This window comes from Mesocricetus auratus, unplaced genomic scaffold, assembly GCF_017639785.1.
Source record: "Mesocricetus auratus isolate SY011 unplaced genomic scaffold, BCM_Maur_2.0 Super-Scaffold_100021, whole genome shotgun sequence".
NCBI classification, from domain to species: domain Eukaryota; kingdom Metazoa; phylum Chordata; class Mammalia; order Rodentia; family Cricetidae; genus Mesocricetus; species Mesocricetus auratus.
In genome coordinates this window covers 27,169,623-27,190,932 of record NW_024429202.1, presented here as the reverse complement: position 1 = coordinate 27,190,932, position 21,310 = coordinate 27,169,623, and the positions used below count along the sequence as shown (strand labels likewise).

Here is a 21,310-nt window from a genome sequence, read left to right as displayed (position 1 = left end):
TGGGAGACGGGGAGGGAGTCTGTGCACACTGCCATCCACGGCTCCCTCACTTCTTCCTCCCCCCCATTCCTTTGGGCCCTTGCAACAGTGAGTGTAGCTACCTTAGCCCCCTTGTACCAGGAGCCCTGTGACTGTGGCCCAGTGAGCAGATCTCCCCTAGGCTGAGGGCAGAGGTAGGGTACCAGCCCCAGCAGGGATTGGCCAGCACACAGGAGAAGAAGGTCACACATACACCAGCGATTCACCAGCAGCCAGGTTTTCTTAAGTTTCTTTATGAAATTAAATGTGGTTTCTGGATTAGAGAACGTACAGTGCAAGAGTTACTGACCATGCTTCTGAATCCTATGGGCTCTGCACTACATGCAGGCCTGGCTGTGTGCCCCACGAGGAGTCAGTCCATGCTAGGCCACAGAATTCAGTCCTTATGGCTTCTCACACTCACTAGGGTAAGGCAATCTTTCTGTGTCATTAACAATTCTGTTGTTAGAGAAACAACACGACAAAATCGTAATGAACAGGGACTGGGTATGTGTGCAGCCACCCCAGCTACAGGGGACTGTCACTAACCTGGAACCAGGTACACAGTTAACTGTACGGTTTTCATTGCACATATCACAAAGGGTGTCTGGCAGCCAGCAGGGTCTAGAGGAGCCAGGAGGCATAAGGACAGCTATGGGTAGAGTTAGGATTGCACAATTCCTGGTTCCTGACCTCTGAAGTTGCAAGTGGGCTGGGGTTCTGAAAGGACAAATAGAGAGCAGAGGGGAGGGGTGCACACCTGCTTCTGCAGGTGGCTCATGGCCACAGACTTTGGTCTCCTGCCCAGAGAAAACAGGAGTGGAGATAAGCTTTCCAAAGAACGTCCAGCGCAGATGAGCCTTATTTGCACAGCCTGGCCAGTGGTTCTGAGGTGTAGCTTGCAGGCTCACCATCGGTGGAGGCCCTGCACAGGTCCAGAGTATAGGCAGAGGCTGGTACCCGTGCACCACTGCACTCGCAGTGGGGAAGAGGCCAGAGGCAGGGCCCAGACTTCATACAGCTCTGATGCTGTACCTGCACACTTGCAGTTTGCAAAACAGGCAGAGGGCCTGATGGCGTAGGCCTTGAGGGAAGGCTGGGTCCACAAAGTGCTGTCAGGTTGTCTGATAGGTGCTGGCTCACTTTCGGAAGGGGGCGAGTCGGCTGATGCTGTGCCAGAAGTTAGATGGCTTCCGCCTGGGCTCAGCTAGCACCAACACCTGCTGCTGGGGCCGGCTGGCAGGCAAGGATGGATGCTTGTGGCGGGTCAGGTATCCTGGTCTGCCGACAGCTGGGCAGGGAGAGACAGCAGGGGTCACAAGGTAGAAGACAAAGGGGTTCATCTGGGTTCTGTTGCAAACCCTTCATGGGGTAGTTTGACACACAGGATTTGCTTACCAGGGGGCTAGCCATGACACACAGGACCTCAAGTTATCGAGAGCTTCTGGTCTGGGCCTAGCCTGCCAGAGCCTGTCCAAAGCATGGGATGTCTGCCTCCACCATCTATGGAGATGGACAGCTGACTCCCTCCCAGGCAGCTGTGATGTGCCTGCCTATCAGCAGCCTGGGGGTGTGAGCACTAATGTTCGTTTGGTGCCACTAGGAGGTCAGAGGCATCAAGCAAAGGCTAATAACTCTTGTCCTCTGTGGCCCCTTATCACCTGCACCTGTAAAGTGCAGTGGACATCTCCAAAGATCCAGATGGCTAGCTGGCATTGCTTTGAAGTCAGATGGATATGCCATCAAGGCTGGAATGCCCAAGGAGTAGGATGGTTCCCCATTTACCTTTAGGCTTCCCTGTGGCCTGCTGCTTGCTGGCGTTCAGCATGGCCTGCTTCCTCTGCAGCTCAGTGATGGAGAAGCCTGGAGGAAGGGCACATGTGAGACCCTGCCTTGCCTCCCTCAACTACGCACGCGCCTCCTTGGAGGGCTTCCTGGTCCAGGTGCCATCCTCCCGATGCCCCATTCCTATCACTCTTTAGACAGGCTGGCATGGCAGGGACTGGTCCCTCACCTGTTGAGCCATCCTGTTCTGCCAGCCAAGGGGGAGAACAAAGATCCCCTGAGCCACCAACTTCACGTCGCCCCTTGACCCTGTGTCCCCTTCCCATTTCTCCAAGCTAGCTTCTTCTCTGTACTGCCATGGAGGCTCTTGGCCAAACCAAAGCATGAAGCTGGGGGCCTAGGAACAGGAAAGGATGGGGACGGATTCTGTAGTACCCGCCCCATGCTCTCCCAGGGCACGAGCTGGCTGGAGAGGGGGCTCTTCCTGGTCACAGAGTAGGGCACGCCCATCGGACCCAGTCAGTGAGGCTGACCACGGTGGACGGGCCCTTTCTGCCAGAGGGGTAAGCACAGAACTGTGCTCAGAGGTTTCTGCAGCCTCACCCAGCGCTGGGTGTGATCTCATTGTCAAGTCTGCCCTGACCACCTGGTCGGTGGGCCCCAGAGGCTAGGCAAGGCCCAGCAGGGTCTCCCACCTGTCTCCTGGTCCAGCCGCACCTGCTCCCTCTCCCTGGCAAAGGCCTTCAGCCAGCGTTGCTTCTGTTCTGGCTTCCTGGCACACAGTAAGTGACTGTCCCCCGTGGCACCGCAGTACAGACGGAAGGCATTCTTGACGCTCACGTGGAGGTCTCGGTCCTTCCCGTCTTCCACATCCACCACCTCCAGGTCATCCATGTCCAGCCGACCTTTGTAGTATAGCACGTCCCGACGGAGCAGGTCCTGCCAGATGCTACCCTGAGCACTGGCTGCCCCGCAGCCTGCCTGACCACTGGATCATGCCGACTCCCACCCCCACGCCCCTGACTGACAGGATGGTCTTGTCTTTGAGATACACATGGTAGGGTGGGCAGAAAGTCCCAGAAACTAAAGCAGCAGCCCACGCGGTATGGGAGAGCAGAGAGAACAAGGAAGACGGCCTCGTGCATGGAGCCATTGTGCCACAGTTTGGGAGAAGCAGAAGCTAGCAGTAAAGAGGCCAGAGGCTGCTGCTGCGATCGGAGAGATCATGAGACAGAAGCAGAGGCTTGCAGGGAGAGACATGGTCTGAGGAGCAGGCAAGGGACCAGATCAGGAAGGAGGGTGTGAGACAGCACGCTGTTCTAACAGCCACCCCGGTGTCCCTGGGCTCCCTCTAGAGAGTCCTAGGGGCCTGACTGGAGCTCCTGGAGACATGAAATGGCCAAGGTAAGCGTCTACCAGGCTCTTTGCTTTTAGACAAGAGTCCCAGCCCTTACCACTCTACTATATGAGACTGGTCTGGCAAGCCAGGGTGTTTCCGATACCTTTTTACAGTAGATGAGCTGACGGTCAAAGAGGAAAAACATTCTCTGCTGACTCTTGGCTTGAGGCTGTGTAACACGGGTCAGCTCCCCCGAGTAGATGAGTTCCGAGCTCCTGACCAGGAGATCTTCCCCCTGAGTGACCCCAAGGAGAGCTGTGAGGTAAGTGCACCCTACCTTATGCTCCGCTTCCTGTCTCTCTTGTTGGTGAGCCTTCCCACTGTAGCCTGAATTGTGCCAGGCAGGTAAGGGGAATAACACCCTTAAAGCCCAGGCAGTACTTTGGGCCTTGAAGGTATGGCTGTGGGAGGTGAATGAAGGCAGATTTGACCCATTCTGTGGAGTAGGACTTCACTGTGGCCTTCTGAGGCTCTTGAGCACTGAGAATTTGATGTGTCACTATAACGTGCACAGTGTTTTCAAAGGGTATGGAACAATGTAAGATACATTTGGCTATGCTGAGTTAAATAAAATATGAAAGTCCACTTCACTTTTTCATTTTCGTTTTGTATGTAGTATGTATGTATGTATGTATGTATGTATGTATGTATGTGTTCACATGTGTGCTTATGTATGGTATGGGGACAGAGGTCAACACCAAGTGTCTTAGTCACTTTCCATCCTTTTTTAAAGCTTTTATTACGTTTATTTATTGGGGGGGTGGATGCACATGCCACAGCAAGTGTGTGGCGGTCAGAGGACACCTCGCAGGAGTCTCTCTTTCCACTCTGTGGGTCCTGGAGACTGGGCGCAAGTCATCAGCTTTGGCAGCAGGTCCCTTCACCTGCTAAGCCATCTTTCCGACCCATCTCTACCTTACGTGTTGAGACGAGGTCTTTCACTGAACTCATAAATTCAATTTGGCTGGCCAGAAAGCTTCGGGGATCCTCCTGTCTCTAACGGTCTAGGACTTCAGGGATCGTCCTGTCTCTAACCATCTAGGCCTGGGATGCTTTTTATATGGGTGCTGGGAATCAGAACGTGGGTCCTCCTGCATGTATCCACAGCAGACACTTTACCACCTGAGCCATCGCCCTAACCCCACATTTTTCCCCTTTGGCTACTAGAAAGTACAACACTCTAGGCATGGCTCGTGTTATCTTCTGAATGGACAGTGCTGCTTCGGAGAAAGAACAGGCTTGGCAGGAACTTGCCCCTGCAGCTAAATGTGTTGAGGACCTGAAGCTGGCAGTCTGGCGCTGCTGGCAGCTATCCATTTCGGGATGACTGTGCTCCACAGTCCTTGCCCAAGCATGGGCTCAGAACCGGTCTGCTGCATTGTCCTCCCCTACCCAAGGGTTAGGACTTGTGTAAGGGTAGAGCCTAGGTCTCTACTTTTATGCTTTTCTGTGGCTTATTCTGATACGCTTTCACTTATCTCCTTATCCTGACGGCTGGCACGGTATGCCGTGGCTCCATATGGGTAGAGTGGAGGTGGCTGGTTGCTGGGGGCAGAGTCCTCCCACCCCCATGCCTCTAGGGATAGGATGCTAGTCATCAGTTTGCTGCTTTAGAAGGCAAGACTGGCGGATGCATGGGAATGAGCAACCCAGAGAAACTGACAAAGCCTTGAGGTATGAGGGTCCATTTCTAGTCCCACCATTAGCTCTAAACTCAACTGTTGAAAACTCCGTAAGGTTTCTAAAGCTTAGCAGTCCAGCCTGTCCCCTAAGGGCAGAGAAACAGACCAAGGTGTCTTGGAAACACAGTTCCTTAGGTTAGGGCTGCCCCATGGCTGGCGATGGCTAGGTGTGTGGTAGTCTCACACAGGAAAGAGACCATTAGGTGTCGAGGTGGAGGAGCCACCAAAGGCCCAATGCGAGAGAACCTGTCTTCCAACAGCTCCCGGGAGAGCGGTGGATCCCTACTTCCGTTCCCTGCTGGGTAAGAACAGTTTTCAAGCAAGGACCCCACAGTATTTTCTGGGCACTGGTGCCCTCACCTCCCAGTCCTCTATGGAGCTCTGCCACTGGGCGATCTTGTCGATGTTTTCAAGTCTCCGTTTCCGTTCATTGATGAGCTGGGCCACATTCTTCATGGCATGCAAGGCAGCTTCAACGTTCTTAAAGTCCCTGGGGCAGAAAAGACAGAAGTGTGGGGCGAGCTGGAAAGCAGAAAGGGTCCCCAGAGGCCCCTCCATGTGAAGTTGCCACCTGTCCCATAGCCACAGCCTCACCCATCAAGTAGTCTCCCCTCCATAACTGGCAGTGAGAACAGCTTAATATTTTACTGATCTGTGTCCTCCCCTACTCCAGGATAGCTCAGGGTGGTGGGTTTGCCTCACCCTAAGCTATTTCCCAGTGCCCACAGCAGTACCCAGTATTCTGCATATGGTAGCCATACTATAAATACTCAATTGACTGGCTGATGGCATGCAGAGTCTCAGGCAGCTTCCCTCACCACCACGTGCCTTCTACCTGTGCTGGGGGTGTGTGTACTTGAGCAGCTCCGCCAGCTGGAGGGGGTACTTGCAGATCTTCTGCACTGGGGTGAGCAGAAAGCCGTCCAGGGAAATGTCAATCATTCTTTGCAACAGCCGGCAGGCCTCGAAGAAGTACACATACTTGCTGAGCTTGGTGAGCCGGGAGAGCTCCACACAGGCATTGGGGTGGTTGTTGCAGTATTCGGAATAGATCTGGAAGTCTGCTTGCTGGGGGCACAGTTGAAGGTCAGGATGGTTGTCTCCTGTTTCCCCAGGCAACAGGCCACAGCCACAAGGTGAACGGGACAGGAAGGAGCCTCTGCATTTGTTTTAGGGACTGGTTCTACCGACTTCACTGGGTACAAGCTGTGAATTGTCATTCCAGGGATGGGGAAAAATAAACCTGTGATATGTGCACACCTATCCTTGAAGCCGCTCAGCTTTCCCAGCAGGGCTTCCAGGAGATACACTGATGATGAATCTGTCTTTATTGTATTATTTTTTAACGAAATCAGTGGTGCTAATCAGGTGTGGAAAATTCTGGGAAGAGACAGAGCAAGGGAGCTATGCGTAAGGACGAGACGGGGCAGGGTAGGCACTGCTGTATGTGAGGACTCAGGGGTCCAGTCCAGGAGGGGTCCAGGTGGACTCACGTGTTCCAGAAAGCAGGCACCCAGCTCGCTCAGGTGTGGCCGCTCTGTGTTGAACTTCTGCTCTAGAGCCTTCACAAACGCCTTCTGGCAGCGGTAGATGTCTTCGATGTTCCCGAAGATGGTGCGCAGCTGCTCTTCACTGAACATATCCTCGCGCTTTCGGCACTGGCGGACGTAGCCCTGGGGGATGGGGCGGGGCCAAGCTCGCTATGGACCCACGCACCTCCGCACCAGTCCACTTCACCACTGACCCCACTTAATCACTATGCCCTCTGACGCCACCCATCTTAGTCTACCCATAGGAGTCAAACATCCATCCACAGCCCTCATCTCTCCAAGCAAGCCCTGCCCTCCTCACCTCACAGATGTCCCGAAGGTGCTTGATGTAGTCCCTCTCAGTGCTGAGGATCTCATTGATGACGTTGGTGCGCATCTGGTCCTTGCAGCTCTGGGCTTCTGGAAGGCTGTCATTGGTCTCTCCAGCCCCGGCCCGCGGGGCCTCATAGTCGTCCGCGGGCTCGTCCTGGTTCACCCGCAGCTGACAATGCAAGGCTATTAGTGCCTGCCATCCTCCAGTCAGCCCCTGAACTCTGCTCCAGGTCATCGGGAGCTGAGGCCAGTAGCTCCCACAGCACACACAGGTCCAAGGGCACACCTGCAAATTCCCTGCAACTGCCAACTAGGCTCAAGGCCAGGGCAGGGGATGGTGGGTTTGATGACTACAGTTGCTGTCAAATTCACACCTCCAGTAGACTGTTCTCAGCAGGGATTGGAGCAAGCCCTGGGAATTCCTGAACCAGACCTACTCATTCTAGGGCATGCAGCTGCCTAGGCAGAGGCCTTGCTAGATTGCTAGCCTGTTAAGTTAGGAAAGGGCGGGGGTCTGCACAGAAGGAGTTCCTGAGTACCTGGGAATTCCCTCCCTCTGTCTGGCCTTTGAGAGTCTGCATTAAGTGTCCTTCTCTGGTGACCAGATGCGGCCTAAGGTTGGAACTGGGTCACCTGCTCCCTTGGGTATGATTTCACTGTCTTTTGCCTCCTGGTTTCTACCTCTCAGGGCTGTGTTCCACACACACCCCAATGAACACGACAGTCATGAAGTAGTGGTCTGCTAAAACATATTACATTTATGACCTCTTCTCTCTGACCCCAGGGGGCTGGCAAGCAAGGCCCTGGGAACAGGGAATTGAGCAGAAAGAATGTCTGTGTCACAGTTCTGACCCCCCACCCATACAGCACCGAGCAACAGCAAAACAGACAGCGTGGTCTATGCCTGGGACTGCAGAGCTGTTTGGGGCTTGGACTTCTGAGCAGAGCCAGAAGTCATCAAAGCCTCGGGGAAAGCACAGATTGGAGCCATACCCGTACAAAGCTGGCAGGGAACCACCCCTCGCCATCTGCGACGCGGCCCCACCACCATTCTCTGTTGGTGGCATCCATCACTTCGACGACATCCCCAGCTTTGAAGCCCAGTTCCTGGTCATCCATGGTAACATGGTCCCACAGGGCTTCAGCACACACCACACTGCCATCACTGATGAGCTGTCGAGAGAGCCAAGGAAGGTGGGTCAGTGAGGCAAGAATGCTCTACCCTGCCCCTACCCAACAAGCCCTGGAAGCAGGGATCCTGGTCTGCTTTACAGAGAAACTCATGAGTCTCCCTCCGGGTCAGCGACTCTCCTGGGGCAGGGCTTTGCTTTGGGATGTCTAGATTGTCCAAGCCCAATGAGGAGTGAGAAGGAGAACACAGGAAATTGAGCGTCGCATGGTTCCTTCCCTGTTCAGCCACACCTTTTGCTATTGAGCGTGTGGCTTTGGCTGCAATGCCCTACACTGAGATGCTGGACTGGGACACGCACTAGGATGTGGCAATTGGCAGCTGCTACCTGCTCTCCTAGGCAGCCGTTTAAGAGAGGGGACTTGCTCCCTCTGCAGATTCTAATTGACTTGCCTGGCCTGTGAGGTTACCCAATTAACAGTGCTGTTTTATCAATGACAGTGTCCATCACAGCAGCTGGGCCATATTTGTTGTGGGTTGTTTTTTTTTAAAACCCTTGCAGAAGCAGTCACATGACATGATGGCTCCTTACAGCCCAGACCTCCACACTAGCTAAGGGGCGGTCCTCGGCCCTGAGTCCTGGAGGTCTGTTTTAATTACTCTATCGCCTCCCTTTCTTGCCCAGGCTGGAGAAGAAACAGACTATTCTTGTAGCTGCTAACTCTAGCTGGTTAGCCTCTTCCACCGAGTCAGTCACATTACATCCGGCTGAGAGCTCTGTGGACTGGGATCTTCTGCCTAGATGACTCACTGGTGAGGCTCCTCTCTCCACTGTGTGGCCTGTCCCTGTCTCCTTCCAGATTGCCCTGATGGTTGGAGCTCTGTCCCGCATCCATTCGCTTCTGCTTTTCGGTTTTGAAGGCTGTTTTCTGCTTTGTGAGCAAATGGCTCTGGTGGCTGAGGACAGGAGACAGTGGGGTAGGGGGTGCATATGACCTCCTCCCTGGCTAGCCCAACAGAGAGCTGGATGGTATAAGCAGGTCCCCTCACAACCCAGTCCTGCCTCTAAGCTGCTCGACACCTGCACTCCTCTCTGGCTTCCCGGATACTTCCTTATTTGAATCCTCGAGTCAGCCCAGGAAAGAGAAGCATTTCCCAGGAAAAACGAACCAGACATTGTCCTAGAGCTCTCTGTGCCCAAAGTCACACAAGGATCCCAGCATAGAGCTCTGGGTTCTTCCTGGGGACACAGATCTCCGATCTCTGGGCTCACTGTCTCCGTAACAGTGACTTCTGTGGACAAGTCCGGCTGACATACGTCTGGTATAAGATAGGAGGACTCAGCAATGCCTGACCTGGGGTCTGTAATTCAGGCCGCAGATTTGGGGAAGTAACCCAGAAACTCGACATGGCCCCGCCTCTTGCTTTGCATGATTTCCTCAGATAAGGATTGAGAAGAAGGAAGGAAGGAAGGATGGGGGAGGGAGGAAGGGAGGGAGGGATGAAGAAAGGAAGTTAGACCCCTCTCCATGGTACTGCACACCCTCTCCTTACTCTGTGTGTATCTTGTGGATCCTACACTGCCGCTGGGATAGCTACTGGGTGTGTAGGACAAAGAGGCAGGACTTTTCAGAGAAAGGGTCCTGAGTAGCATTAGAGACAAGTCCTACAACATCTCTGGCCAGTCATGTGGAAGCCTACGGAGTGGGCAGGAGGCATTGGTCATCGAAGTTGCTCCCGTACACAGAAAGCACGTGACAGACACACTGCTGTGTCTCTGAGCAGATCCTCCGAACTCCTTGTGTCCCCCATCAGCACCCAGTAGACAGAATCTCCCCTTCCTGGGCCTCACAAACGGAAGCCTAAAACGCTCTAGCTCTGAAATCAACCATTTCCGTGTCGTCATTCATTGCCAAAACAAAATGTGGCCCCACGAGGCTAGGAACACATTTCCTAGACTATCAGAGGTGAACCCCAGCTTCAGCCAGGTTCATTTCTCTGCAGAACTCTCTGGGCCCGGCCAGGTGCCCTTGCTCCTAAATCTAGCACTCCAGCTGCCGCCTGAGGCCAGAACTCCAACTGGCTTCTGCCTGGCAGTAGGAGGCAGAGGCTGGCTAGCTTCCTCTGAGGTGGAGGGACATCTGGGGGCAGGTGGGGCTTGTGCCAAATCCCGAGGTAAGTTCAAGACTAAGATAAGCCAGAGGGGCAGGGGCAGAATTCCTTCCTGTGCCTATGATTCTGACTGGCAGTAGGGGAGGGTAAGGCCTCCAGGCTGTGACTCAAACGGACCCCTCCCTTATCATCACCCTCCTACCCTCCTGTGTTCCCCTCACATGCAGGGTGGTGGCAACTGCTACCAAGCTGGCCCTGAACACCGGATGTGGTGGGAGGGTGTGTTCAGAGTGGCTGCTGCAAGCCAGACAGCGGCGGCTCTGCCCTAGGAGACTGAGTGGCACTTTTTAAGGCCTAAAATAACAAAAACGCAGGTTGTCACCTGCAGAGGAGCCCAGATACCCTCTACAGGCCTCCTGCAGCCCCCACACAACACATGCCCCGCAGTCCTATGCATGCCCTTTCCAGAGATTCTCGCCCTCCCCCAAGCAGGTCACAGCTCCTCCACATCTTCAGTTAGAGACCCACCCGCCATGTTGCCCCACCCCCTCCTCCCCAGCTTCCAAAACCCAGGAAAGGCCTATTGGGCACGTGTGCCACCACGCCCCTCAGTTATCCTCAATGTGGCATCCTCGGGGACACCCCCAGACCGGCGGCATTGACGGTGAGCACACGGGGAAGGTGGGAGTCCTCCCCCCTGCGGTCTATCGTTCGCGCGGTGACAGCGGCTGGAAGGTGCCACTCACCCTGCGCGGTCCCCTGCTGTCCCTGGCGCTTGCAGCTCAGCGGAAGGCCAGTAGGAATATCAGCACGGCGTTGATGAGGACCAGCAGTGCCAGCACAGCCGAGACCACCACGCGCTGGGCACCCGGGGGCAGGTTGCAGCGCAGCAGGGCGCGGAGGGCGCCGCCAGGCGTTGCGGGGCCGCGCCGGGGCTGCGGGGGCTTGGCCATCACGCCCGGCCTACCTCCGGGCTCCTAGCGCCGGGAGATCCCAGCTCGGGGCTGGAGCCGGAGGCGTCGGAAAGGAGGCGGAGCTGCCTGCGCTCACCCGCCAGGCTCCTCCCTCACAGCTCGCAGAGTGAGCCCTGCAACTGGGGCTTTGGTGGGAGCAGGGCGAAGGAACTGCAATAGGGTGGGGGGGCTGTTAAAGTCGCATGACGGGGTTGCTGTGGCGTTGAAGTGCGTTGTGATCTGCCCTGGGCGCTTCCCTGAGAGAGGTCAGAAGACTCTAATAATCACACTGAACACGTGCCCAGATAGCCACGGGAGTCCTGGGGGCTGCCGGGAACCTAGTGGACCCAGACATTCCCTAGCGAGTTGAAATGTTTGGCAAGGTTACTATGGGTTGGGGTGGGTTAGTAGTTCAATTTTGTCATATAATCCAGACTGGCTTTAAATTCATTTACATAGATGACCTTGAAATTCTGATCTGCCTTCCTCCTCCTCCTCCTCCTCCTCCTCCTCCTCCTCCTCCTCCTCCTCCTCCTCCTCCTCCTCCTCCTCCTCCTCCTCCTCCTCCTCCTCCTCCTCCTCCTCCTCCTCCTCCTCGGTAGGAGTCCAGGCAAGAACCATCAAGCTTGGTTTATGTGGTTCTGGGAGATCAAACGCAGGGCTTCATGCTTGCTAGGCAAGTACTGTCCTCTCTGAGTCAAATCCCCAGAGGACCAAGGGTTCTTATTTCTAATAAGGCTGTCCTCTGACACTCACTTCACAGATGAGTAATTGTGCTTCTGTCACATCAGATAGCTGTCACACAATTACCCAGCAAAACAGGGTACTGGGGTGGGGGAGGGGGATTTGAACCAGGGCCTGATTGGTAGGCTCAAGCACCAGAACAGGATTTTGAGCTGTCTTCTTCACTGGAATCACCAAGCAGAAACTGTAACCTCAAACGGGCAGAGTTCTCAGTCTTGCCAGCATGTCCCTCTGAAAGCAACTGTAGGTTAGAGGGGTGTGAACCCACAACAGAGGAAGCATGGTGTCCATGTGTGAGTGACCATACATTCAGATCTCCTAGTACCTGTGACCACCCTGCTGAAGAGCCCAGGTCCTGTGTGCAGTGTGCACAGATGTGAATCTGTCAGGAGGGACATTTCTGTGGGCACGTGTGTTGGTTATCTGTGCATGCACTTGTGTGTGTGTGTGTGTGCTTCTGTGAACCTGAAGGGGCAGCCTGCCTTCTGCACTACAGGCTCAGCCTAGACCGTCTGTCTGGGGTACTGCATTTACTCAGTTCTGTAAAAAATCTTGGGTACCAGGTTTGATTCCCCCATTCCTCAAAGGGCTTAGGGAACATGGCAGTTTGAATAAGATGTCTCCCATTGTCTTGGGGCTTGTGAATACCTGACTCCAAATTTGACGGCACTGCTGTGGGAAGCTGAGGAGGAGTGGCCTTGTTGGAGGAATTCTGTCACTAGAGGTGGGCTTTGGGAGTTTAAACGCTTGCATCATTGTGTTCTCTATGCTTCCTGCTTACATTATGAGATGTGAGCTCTCAACTGTCCTTGCTGCCGTATCTGCCACCTGCTGCAGTAATTTTCTGCTGTGACCGACTCTTAGCCCCTGGAACCACATGTTCAAATAAACTCTTCTAAAAGTTGCCTTGGTCATGTTTTATCACAGCAATAGAAAACTAACACAGGGGACATTAGAAGACATCCAAAGGCCACTGCCATTCCACTCTTCACTTTCCTGTAAGTCTGGGGACCTGCCATCTAAGAGAGTGAGGCTGGGAATCCATGACTTGTGTCAGTAAGTTTGTGGTTCCATAGAGAGAGGGTACCCTCTGCATCCTTAGACACCTTAGCATAGCAGGTTGAAGCGCTGTGGGGTCTATGATATTGAAATAAAACATTCCATCTTTGAAGGAAGTTCTTTAAGACTCAGAAGAAGGTAAACAAAATTTAGAAAACTTAGTAAGCAGACAACTCGTAGTTCTCAAATACTTCCTAAAACATACATGATTCATAAGGCCCCCTCCCTAGGGTTACATAAGGAATAACAATTGCTGAGAAGATGAAATTCTGACCAGTTGAGCTGCCCACAAGTCCTGGAGAGAGCTCCAGGGATGCAGCTTTCTTGAGAGTCATCACACAGGCCAGGCCTTCCGTGATGCTTTTGAGTCAGCTATGCTCCTGTATGTAATCCCAGAAAACTCATTTACTTGGGTTTCTTTGTTTTGTTCTCAGTACCCCATCTGAGGTGAGTGTTTGTTTGCTCACCTCAGATCCTGGGGTAAAGTCACACAGCAACACTCTGTTCATTGCTATACCAGATCCAGAGAGGTCCAACCCCAGCTTGTGGGCCCAACCCCACCATATGAGCAGAATCACCCAGAAGCATGAAACAGGTCAAAAGGCCCTTGGATTTGGGTTGGGTTGAGAATGATGTGGGAATACCACCCTACCCAGGTATTCCTGGCTTTTTTAACCCTAAGAGCTCAGGGCATGACTGGAATAACAGTGGCAACAACTCTTCTCTGTGTGTTTCATGACCACAAACAACAAAAAAGCTTGATGGTATAAGATCAGGCCCCTAAGCTGCCATGCCAAGGTGACAAGACCAATGGGAAAGGGGAAGGAGACACAGGTGCCTGAGGTGGGAGGGGCTGAGCCCCAAGTTCTATAATTTTGGGTAATAATGGAAGGGACAGGCACTGCTTTGGAAGTGTGATCCACCATCTATCCGACTTTGCATCTCCGGGACCACAGGGAAGCAGTGATCTGAGGGGACTTCCCTGTCTCAGAGAGCTCCTGAGACAGTTAGCTATCCAGTCAACAAGGGTGATCACAAGACAATGAGGCACCAATAGGTATTAGGCTCCTCCTTCAGGCTGGGGAGTGTCAGGCCCACTATATCTGTCACCACAGGAACCAGGGGAAGACAGAGACACTTGGAGCAAGAGATCAGCTGACTCCATAGTGAGGTGGCCTTGGGTCCTACAGTGCCCTCACATGTGTCACAAAGTGCCAGGGGGAGAGATGTGAGCACCCTAGGGAGATATAGTGTCCTGGGACAACTCTGCTTCCCACTGTTGTGTAGACCTCATGATTGACAACACTCTAGTTTACACTTTAACTTTGGATGACACATTCTGTGGCTCTCTCCTCTAGTGTCTGCCTGCCTTCTATTTGGGATTTTGGCAGGATGACTTAAAGCCTAGAATTGTAGAATCCAAGCAGCTCTGTGCACATGTAACAAAGGAAACCCTGGCATCTCAATGTTCTCTGTGTGTGGAGCAGCTGGAGCTAAGAGGAAGTTTCAGCCATGGCCTGACCAAGAGGGTACAGGCTGCCATGCACAGGTGGTAAGGTATTTACAGGAGACCTTAGGTCCCTCACTCATCTCTCCCCAGATCATTGCACATACCAATAGAACTGAAACATAGTGGAGATGAGGACATGATGGGTGATTGTGGAAAGGGAGGAACATACAACAATCCACAGACAGATACTTCCTATTTTTGCCAGTTTGGAAAAATCCTTGTGCTGAGGATGGACTCAGGGCAGGTAGCAGACATGACGGAGAAGCCCAGCATGGCTGGAGAAGCCCACAGGCAAAGAAAATCTTAAGTTCAAAATATCCTTAACACAAAATATCCAGGAAACATGGGACACTGTGAAAAGGCCAAACCTAAAAATAATAGGTATAGAAGAAGGTGAAGAAACCCAACTCAAAGGTGCAGAAAAAATATTCAACAAAATCATAGAAGAAAACTTTCCCAACCTAAAGAAAGACATGCTAATGAAAGTACAAGAAGCTTACAGAACATCAAATAGAGTGGACCACAAGAAAGTCCCCTTACCACATAATAATCAAAACACCAAACATACAGAATAAAGAAAGAATATTAAGAGCAGCAAAAGAAAAAGGCCAACTAACATATAAAGGCAAGCCTATCAGAATTACACCTGACTTCTCCATGGAAACTCTGAAAGCCAGAAGGTCCTAGATATATATTCTGCCAACACTAAGAGACCACGGATGTCAGCCCAGACTACTATACCCAGCAAAGCTTTCAATCACTATAGATGGAGAAAACAGGATATTCCATGACAAAATCAAATTTAAACATACATATCCACTAATTCAGCCCTACAAAAAGTTCTAGAAGGAAAACTCCAACCCAATGAAGTTAACTACACTCACGAAAACATAGGCAATAAATAATCTCAGTTTACCAACAGCCACAAGAAAAAAAGGGGGTGGGAATCTACACACAATATCACTACCGCCAACAAATCCAAAACAAACAAGAATTAACAATCAATAGTCATCAATATCCCTCAATATTAATTGTCTTAACTCGCCTTTAAAAAGACCCAGGCTAACAGAATGGATACGAAGACAGAATCCATCCTTCTGCTGCATACAAGAAACACACCTGAACTTCAAAGACCTCAGAGTTAAGTTGCTGTAGAAATCCTAATACCTAACAAATTAGACTTCAAACTAAAATCAACCAAAAGAGATGTAGAAGGTCATTTCATATTCATCATAGGAAAAGCCCATTAAGATGAAGTCTCAATTCTGAACATCTATGCCCCAAATGCAAAGGTACCCATGTTCATAAAAGAAACATTACTAAAACTCAAATCACACATAAAACCTCATACACTCATAGTGGGAGACTTCAACACCCCACTCTCACCACTAGACAGGACTACCAGACAGAAACTTAACAAAGAAACAAAGGAACTAACACAAGTTATGACCCAATTGGGTTTAACAGACATCTATAGAACATTCCACCCAAACACAAAAGAATATACCTTCTTCTCAACGCCACACAGAATTTTCTCTAAAATCAACCACTTACTCGACAACATAGCAAACCTCAAAAGATACAAAAAAATTGGAATAACCCCCTGTATCTTATCAGACCACCATACTTTAAAGTTAGAATTCAACAACAAAAATTGCAGAAACCCTACAAACTCATGGAAATCGAACAATGCACAATTGCATCATTCCCGGGTCAAGTAAGAAATAAAAAAAGAAATTAAAGACTTCCTAGAATTCAATGAGAATGAAGACCCAATATACCCAAACTTATGCGACACTTTGAAAGCTATGCTAAGAAGAAAGTTCATAGCACTAACTGCCCACATGAAGAAACTGGAGAATAGTCACACTAGAGAATTAACAGCACAACTGAAACCTCTAGAACAACAACAACAAAAAAAGCAAACTCAGCCCTAATCAAATTGAGGGCTGAAATCAATATAGTAGAAACAAACAAACAAACAAAAAACAATACGAAGAATCAGTGAAGCAAAGAGTTGGTTCTTCGAGAAAATCAACAGGCTAGGCAAACCTTTATCCAAACTAACCAAAAGGCAGAGAGAGAACATGCAAATGAACCAAATCAGAAATGAAAAGGGGGACATAACAACGGACACTGAGGAAATCCAGAGAATCTTCAGTTCATACTTTGAAAACCTGTACTCCACAAAATTCGAAAATTTAAAGGAAATGGACAATTTTCTGGATAGATATCACTTACCAAAATTAAATCAAGAACAGATAAGCAATTTAAATAGACCTATAACCCCTAAAGAAATAAAAACAGTCATCAAAAATCTCACAAGCAAAAAAAAGCCCAGGGTCAGATGGTTTCAGTGCAGAATTCTACCAGAAATTCAAAGAACAGCTAATACCAATATTCCTCAAAGTGTTCCACACAATAGAAGCAGAAGGGTCATTGCCAAACGCTTTTTACCAGGCTTCAGTTACCTTGGTACCCAAGCCACACAAAGACACAACTAAGATAGAGAACTACAGACCAATCTCCCTCATGAACATTGATGCAAAAATATTCAATAAAATACTGGCAAACCAAATCCAAAAACACATCAGAAAAATCATCCACCAAGATCAAGTAGACTTCATCCCAGGGATGCAGGGATGGTTCAATATGTGAAAATCCATCAATGTAATCTACCGTATAAACAAACTGAAAAAGAAACATCACATGATCATCTCACTAGATGCTGAAAAAACCTTTGACAAAATCCGACACCCATTCATGATAAAGGTCTTGGAGAAATCAGGGATAACAGGAACATACCTAAACATAATAAAAGCTATATACAGCAAGCCAACAGCTAACATCAAACTAAATGGAGAGAAACTCAAAGAGATTCCTCTAAAATCAGGAACAAGACAAGGCTGTCCACTTTCTCCATATCAAATCATTGTACTTGAAGTTCTAGCTAGAGCAGTAAGACAACAAAAGGAAATCAAAGGGATACAATTGGAAAGGAAGAAGTCAAACTTTCACTACTTGCAGATGATATGATAGTTTACATGAGTGACCCGAGAAACTCTACCAGGGAACTCCTACAACTGATAAACACCTTCAGCACAGTGGCAGGATACAAGATTAACTAAAAATAAATCAGTAGCTCTACTATATATAGACGATAAATGGGCTGATAAAGAAATCAGAGAAACATCACCCTTTATAATAGCCACAAACAACATAAAATATCTCGGAGTAATGCACGCAATGCCTTCAGCAAATCAGAAAGCATACAATCTTTCCTGACTCTAATCCCAGAGCTACAATTTGATGGGCTGACTAGCCAGAACACTCCCTGGAATCTGGGGGACATCCTTAGTGCCTGGCCTGCCCTTCCTCTGTCTCCTTTAGAGACCCACCTCTTGCTTTTGTTGTTGTTGTTGTTGTTAGGATCTAGAAGTATTGGTGGCTCCACTGAGGTAAGCATTGTGGAGTGTTCATGAATAAGGAGGCAGCCTTTTCCCTGCATGGCCCACTGCATCTCTTGAAAGAGGCTCCCATCCCTGAGTAGCTGTCCTCTGAAAGACCTTGAGTCCACAAAGAAGTAAATATTTTTTTTCGAGACAGAGTTTCTCTGGGTAGCTTTGTAGGCCAGGCTGTCCTCGAACTCACAGAGATCCTCCTGCCTCTGTCTCCTGAGTGCTGGGATTAAAGGCATGAGCCACCACCGCCTGGCAGAAGTAAACTATTTTAAGGAGTGCAATTGGTGCTTATGGAACTCCTCAGGACCCCATGTGTACTATTCTCGAAGGCCTTCCCCACACGCACACCACCTCTGTCTGCTCACAGGGCCTGCCGCATGAGCTCGCCACCTGCACTGCCTCGCTGAACCCCTGTCTCAGAACTTCCGGTTCTTTTTTTGTTTGCTTGTTTTGTTTTATTTTTCGAGACAGGGTTTCTCTGTATTGTTTTGGAGCCTGTCCTGGAACCTATTCTGTAGACCAGGCTGGTCTCAAACTCACAGAGATCCGCCTGCCTCTGCCTCCTGAGTGCTGGGATTAAAGGTGTGCGCCACCACCGCCCGGTCTTCCAATTCTTGTATGCTAGTCCTGGCTCTGAGTGTCCTTAGCCAGAGTTCAGTGCCTGACGTCCTTGTCTAGAACTGAAGAGCTCAAAAACTCAACGTGCACCTTTCCAAAATTTCATCTTGGGAAGGAAATGGGTCGATAAAACACAAGAACCCCAACAATGCACTGTGTCAGGGCGGACAGTCAAGGAGCGTGGCCACAGACTTCTCTGGGTCTTTCACTATGGTCATTGTTATTGAGACCTACTCGGAACCGGCCACAGGAAGTTATGGTCATATTTCCAGTCTGTCCCCACGCAGTCTCCTGGTCCTCTTGTGTCACATCAAAGGAAAGCAACGTTCAGTTGCCTACTGCATGTTCCATACCACACACATAGGGTACCTGGGATCCCCTTCCTGGCTCTGAGCCCTAGGTGAGGAAGACAGCTTGCTTCTATAAAGCAAAGCCCCACCATCATCTCTGGATTCTGTTTATAAATGAGAATGCTCCATAGAAAGAGTTCTTGGGGGTCAGCTGTAGAGAAAGACTGGGGGCTGGGAGTATAGCCCTGTGGTATAGCATGTACTTAGCATTCCCAAGGCCCCTCACCCGGGAATCTGCATGAAGTCTATTGTCTCCAGGGGAGCCCTTCTTCTTTCTCAACTACAAACCTGCAACTTTCTAGGACTCTCACCAGACACTGCATTTACAAGAAAGGACATGGGGGTCTTAACCCTGTGTGCAACCCTAGTGGCTCCTGGTTATCAGGTTACGATTATATTGGATGTATATATACATATGTAAAGCTATACATGGTTATAATATAACCCAGCATACATCTAGAGTCCCTAAATCGCATTTGTCAAAAAAGGGAGAGGAAGAAAGGTTTCTTAGCAACCTTTTAAGATGCCATCCGAGGACCACCAAAATAGAACGTACAGCTAATACTAAGGCGTTAGTGGTGAGTGTCCCTTGAGGCCACGCCCACACTTGGTTATGTGCATCCTTCTTACTGAACATCTCTGTTTCTCCCTCAGCACTTAAACTTAAGTTTACATTAAAATGTTCCCGGACGCCACTTCACAAACTGCCTACGCCTGAAATTCTTTTCTGTGTTGGAGCCACAAATCTAGGTGTGGCCTGAGCTGAGGTTCCTAAAAGATTAGGGGAACACCTCAGGCTGCTGAGGGTAACAGTGGAGCTGTGTCTCTGTCCCCTCATCATTGACAGGTCCACTTGCTGTCCACTCACAGATATCACAGCCGACTGTGAATCATCTCCCGATGAAAGCCCTTTTTAGTACAGCAAGACCTTCATTCCCATGAGGCAGAAACACACACACACACAGATCCCCTGCTCATGCAGGACAACAAGCTCACTGTCAGTTACATTCCAACCTCTCCCTAGTGAGAAACGGGAGTGTGTGTGCCCATTTAACGGAGAGCCAAAGCTTAAAAAATCCTGCCTTAAGACATGCTAGTTAATGGCTGGCTACTGTGTGTGTATAGGGGGCAGTTGGATAGGAGGAATAACCTCTAGAACTCTGTAGCACAGTGGAATAGCCCTGATGCATTTAATTAAGAATTGGGGAGATGGCTCAGTGGTTAAGAATACTTGCTCTGCAAGCATGAGGGCCTAAGTTTGACTCCCCAGCACCACGTAAAAAGCCAGGCATGGCTGCATACACCTGTAACCCCCATGTTGTGGGGGCAAAAACAGGCAGATCTTGACTTGGTGGCCTCTGCATGTGTGCATAGTTCATGTCTACTCATGTACATGTGCCCCCCCTCACAGAATAGCATAAAAGAGGGGCTGGGTGATATCGCAGTCTGTAAATTGCATGACTTAAAAACATGAGGACAAAAGTTGGATCCACAGAACCTACGTTAAAAAAATAAATAAAGCCAGGTGTGATGGTATGTACTTGTGGTCCCAGAGCTGAGGAAGCAGAGCCTGCCAGCCAGCCTAGCCTTCTTGAGTACCTCCAGGTCAGTGAGAAACCCCAAAATCAAAGTGGACAACGACTAGAGACCAACAGCTGAGGTTACCACACACATGAACACGTATGTTCATCCATACAATATGAACACATGCACACGTACACTCAAAAGAGCTAGTGGATGAGGTTCTGAGTGTTCCCAACATAAAAAAATGTAAATTTTTGAGGCAATGGGTATATCCATTACCTGTCATACTAAAATATAAGACACACATATGTGTCAATTAAAAATAGAAAGGAGAACTTGTAGTGGAAAGTAGCTCTGCCCAGATGAAATGTCTCACTAATTTTGTCTGTTTAGCTAGGAAACTGAAAAACCTTTAAGTGGTACATGGTTGTCATAGCAACAGCAATACTCCGATCTTGTGTCCACAGGAGGCAAACCAGTTTTTCAGCTTTCCCTTGCTTCATGCACAGTCTACCTAGAATTTGTCACTTGAACTGGAGTGGCAGGAAGACCTGGCCACTCTCTCCACCAGGACTACTACGTGGCATTGCTCCTGCTCCCAGACTCTCTGCAAACCCAGGAAAGCTCTGCCTTAAACACACAGTACTATAGATGCCTCATGTGGGATAACAGCCACAGGATAAAGGGTGCTGTGTGTACCCCAGCTATGCCACAGGCTTGGAACACAACTGCACATCCGACTCACGGGGCTGCTGAGTGGCCCTCTTTCCACTGGTGAGCCTCCTTGACACTACCTCATTGATGGCCAGCTGCTCTCCGCCTCCTCTGGGGTGGCTGTAGTGGTGACCGGAGTTGTGAAGCTCTTCGTACAGGTCCTCTTCACTGCCTGTTTCGTCTGTGCACACAGTGTCCAGAGTTCCGTCGGGCATCCCTGGAAGGAGACACAGCAGCAGGCAAAGAGCGTCAGCTTGGGAGGTGGGAGGAAGCAAGTGGGGATTGCAGAACAAGTATTACTTCTTTGGGAGGAAGGAGAAGGTCAGGAGCTACTATGCCCAGCCATCCTTGCCTGCTGGATGGAAAGCTCCAGTCACTGGTCACTGACAT

The 21,310-nt window shown here is 50.2% G+C and overlaps 1 protein-coding gene across 5 annotated transcripts in view; it reads right to left on the bottom strand.

Moving 5' to 3' along the window:
• Nucleotides 1–240: 240 nt before the first annotated feature.
• Nucleotides 241–21,310, bottom strand: part of Arhgef4 (Rho guanine nucleotide exchange factor 4) — a 138,788-nt gene continuing 117,718 nt past the window's right edge. For 3 of the 5 annotated variants that reach the window (XM_040729356.1, XM_013117343.3, XM_040729358.1), the window contains 10 exons: nt 21,001–21,137; nt 7,740–7,919; nt 6,736–6,915; nt 6,378–6,557; nt 5,720–5,952; nt 5,245–5,374; nt 3,306–3,437; nt 2,499–2,742; nt 1,804–1,881; nt 241–1,309 (listed from right to left, as the gene is read on the bottom strand). In XM_040729356.1, coding sequence (XP_040585290.1) covers nt 1,158–1,309; nt 1,804–1,881; nt 2,499–2,742; nt 3,306–3,437; nt 5,245–5,374; nt 5,720–5,952; nt 6,378–6,557; nt 6,736–6,915; nt 7,740–7,919; nt 21,001–21,137 — 1,646 coding nt within the window. In that variant the 3' untranslated portion in view covers nt 241–1,157. Of the gene's footprint in view, nt 1,310–1,803; nt 1,882–2,498; nt 2,743–3,305; nt 3,438–5,244; nt 5,375–5,719; nt 5,953–6,377; nt 6,558–6,735; nt 6,916–7,739; nt 7,920–10,733; nt 10,988–21,000; nt 21,138–21,310 lie in introns of those variants that run through there. The other 2 variants (XM_040729359.1, XM_040729357.1) reach the window with 2 other exon arrangements.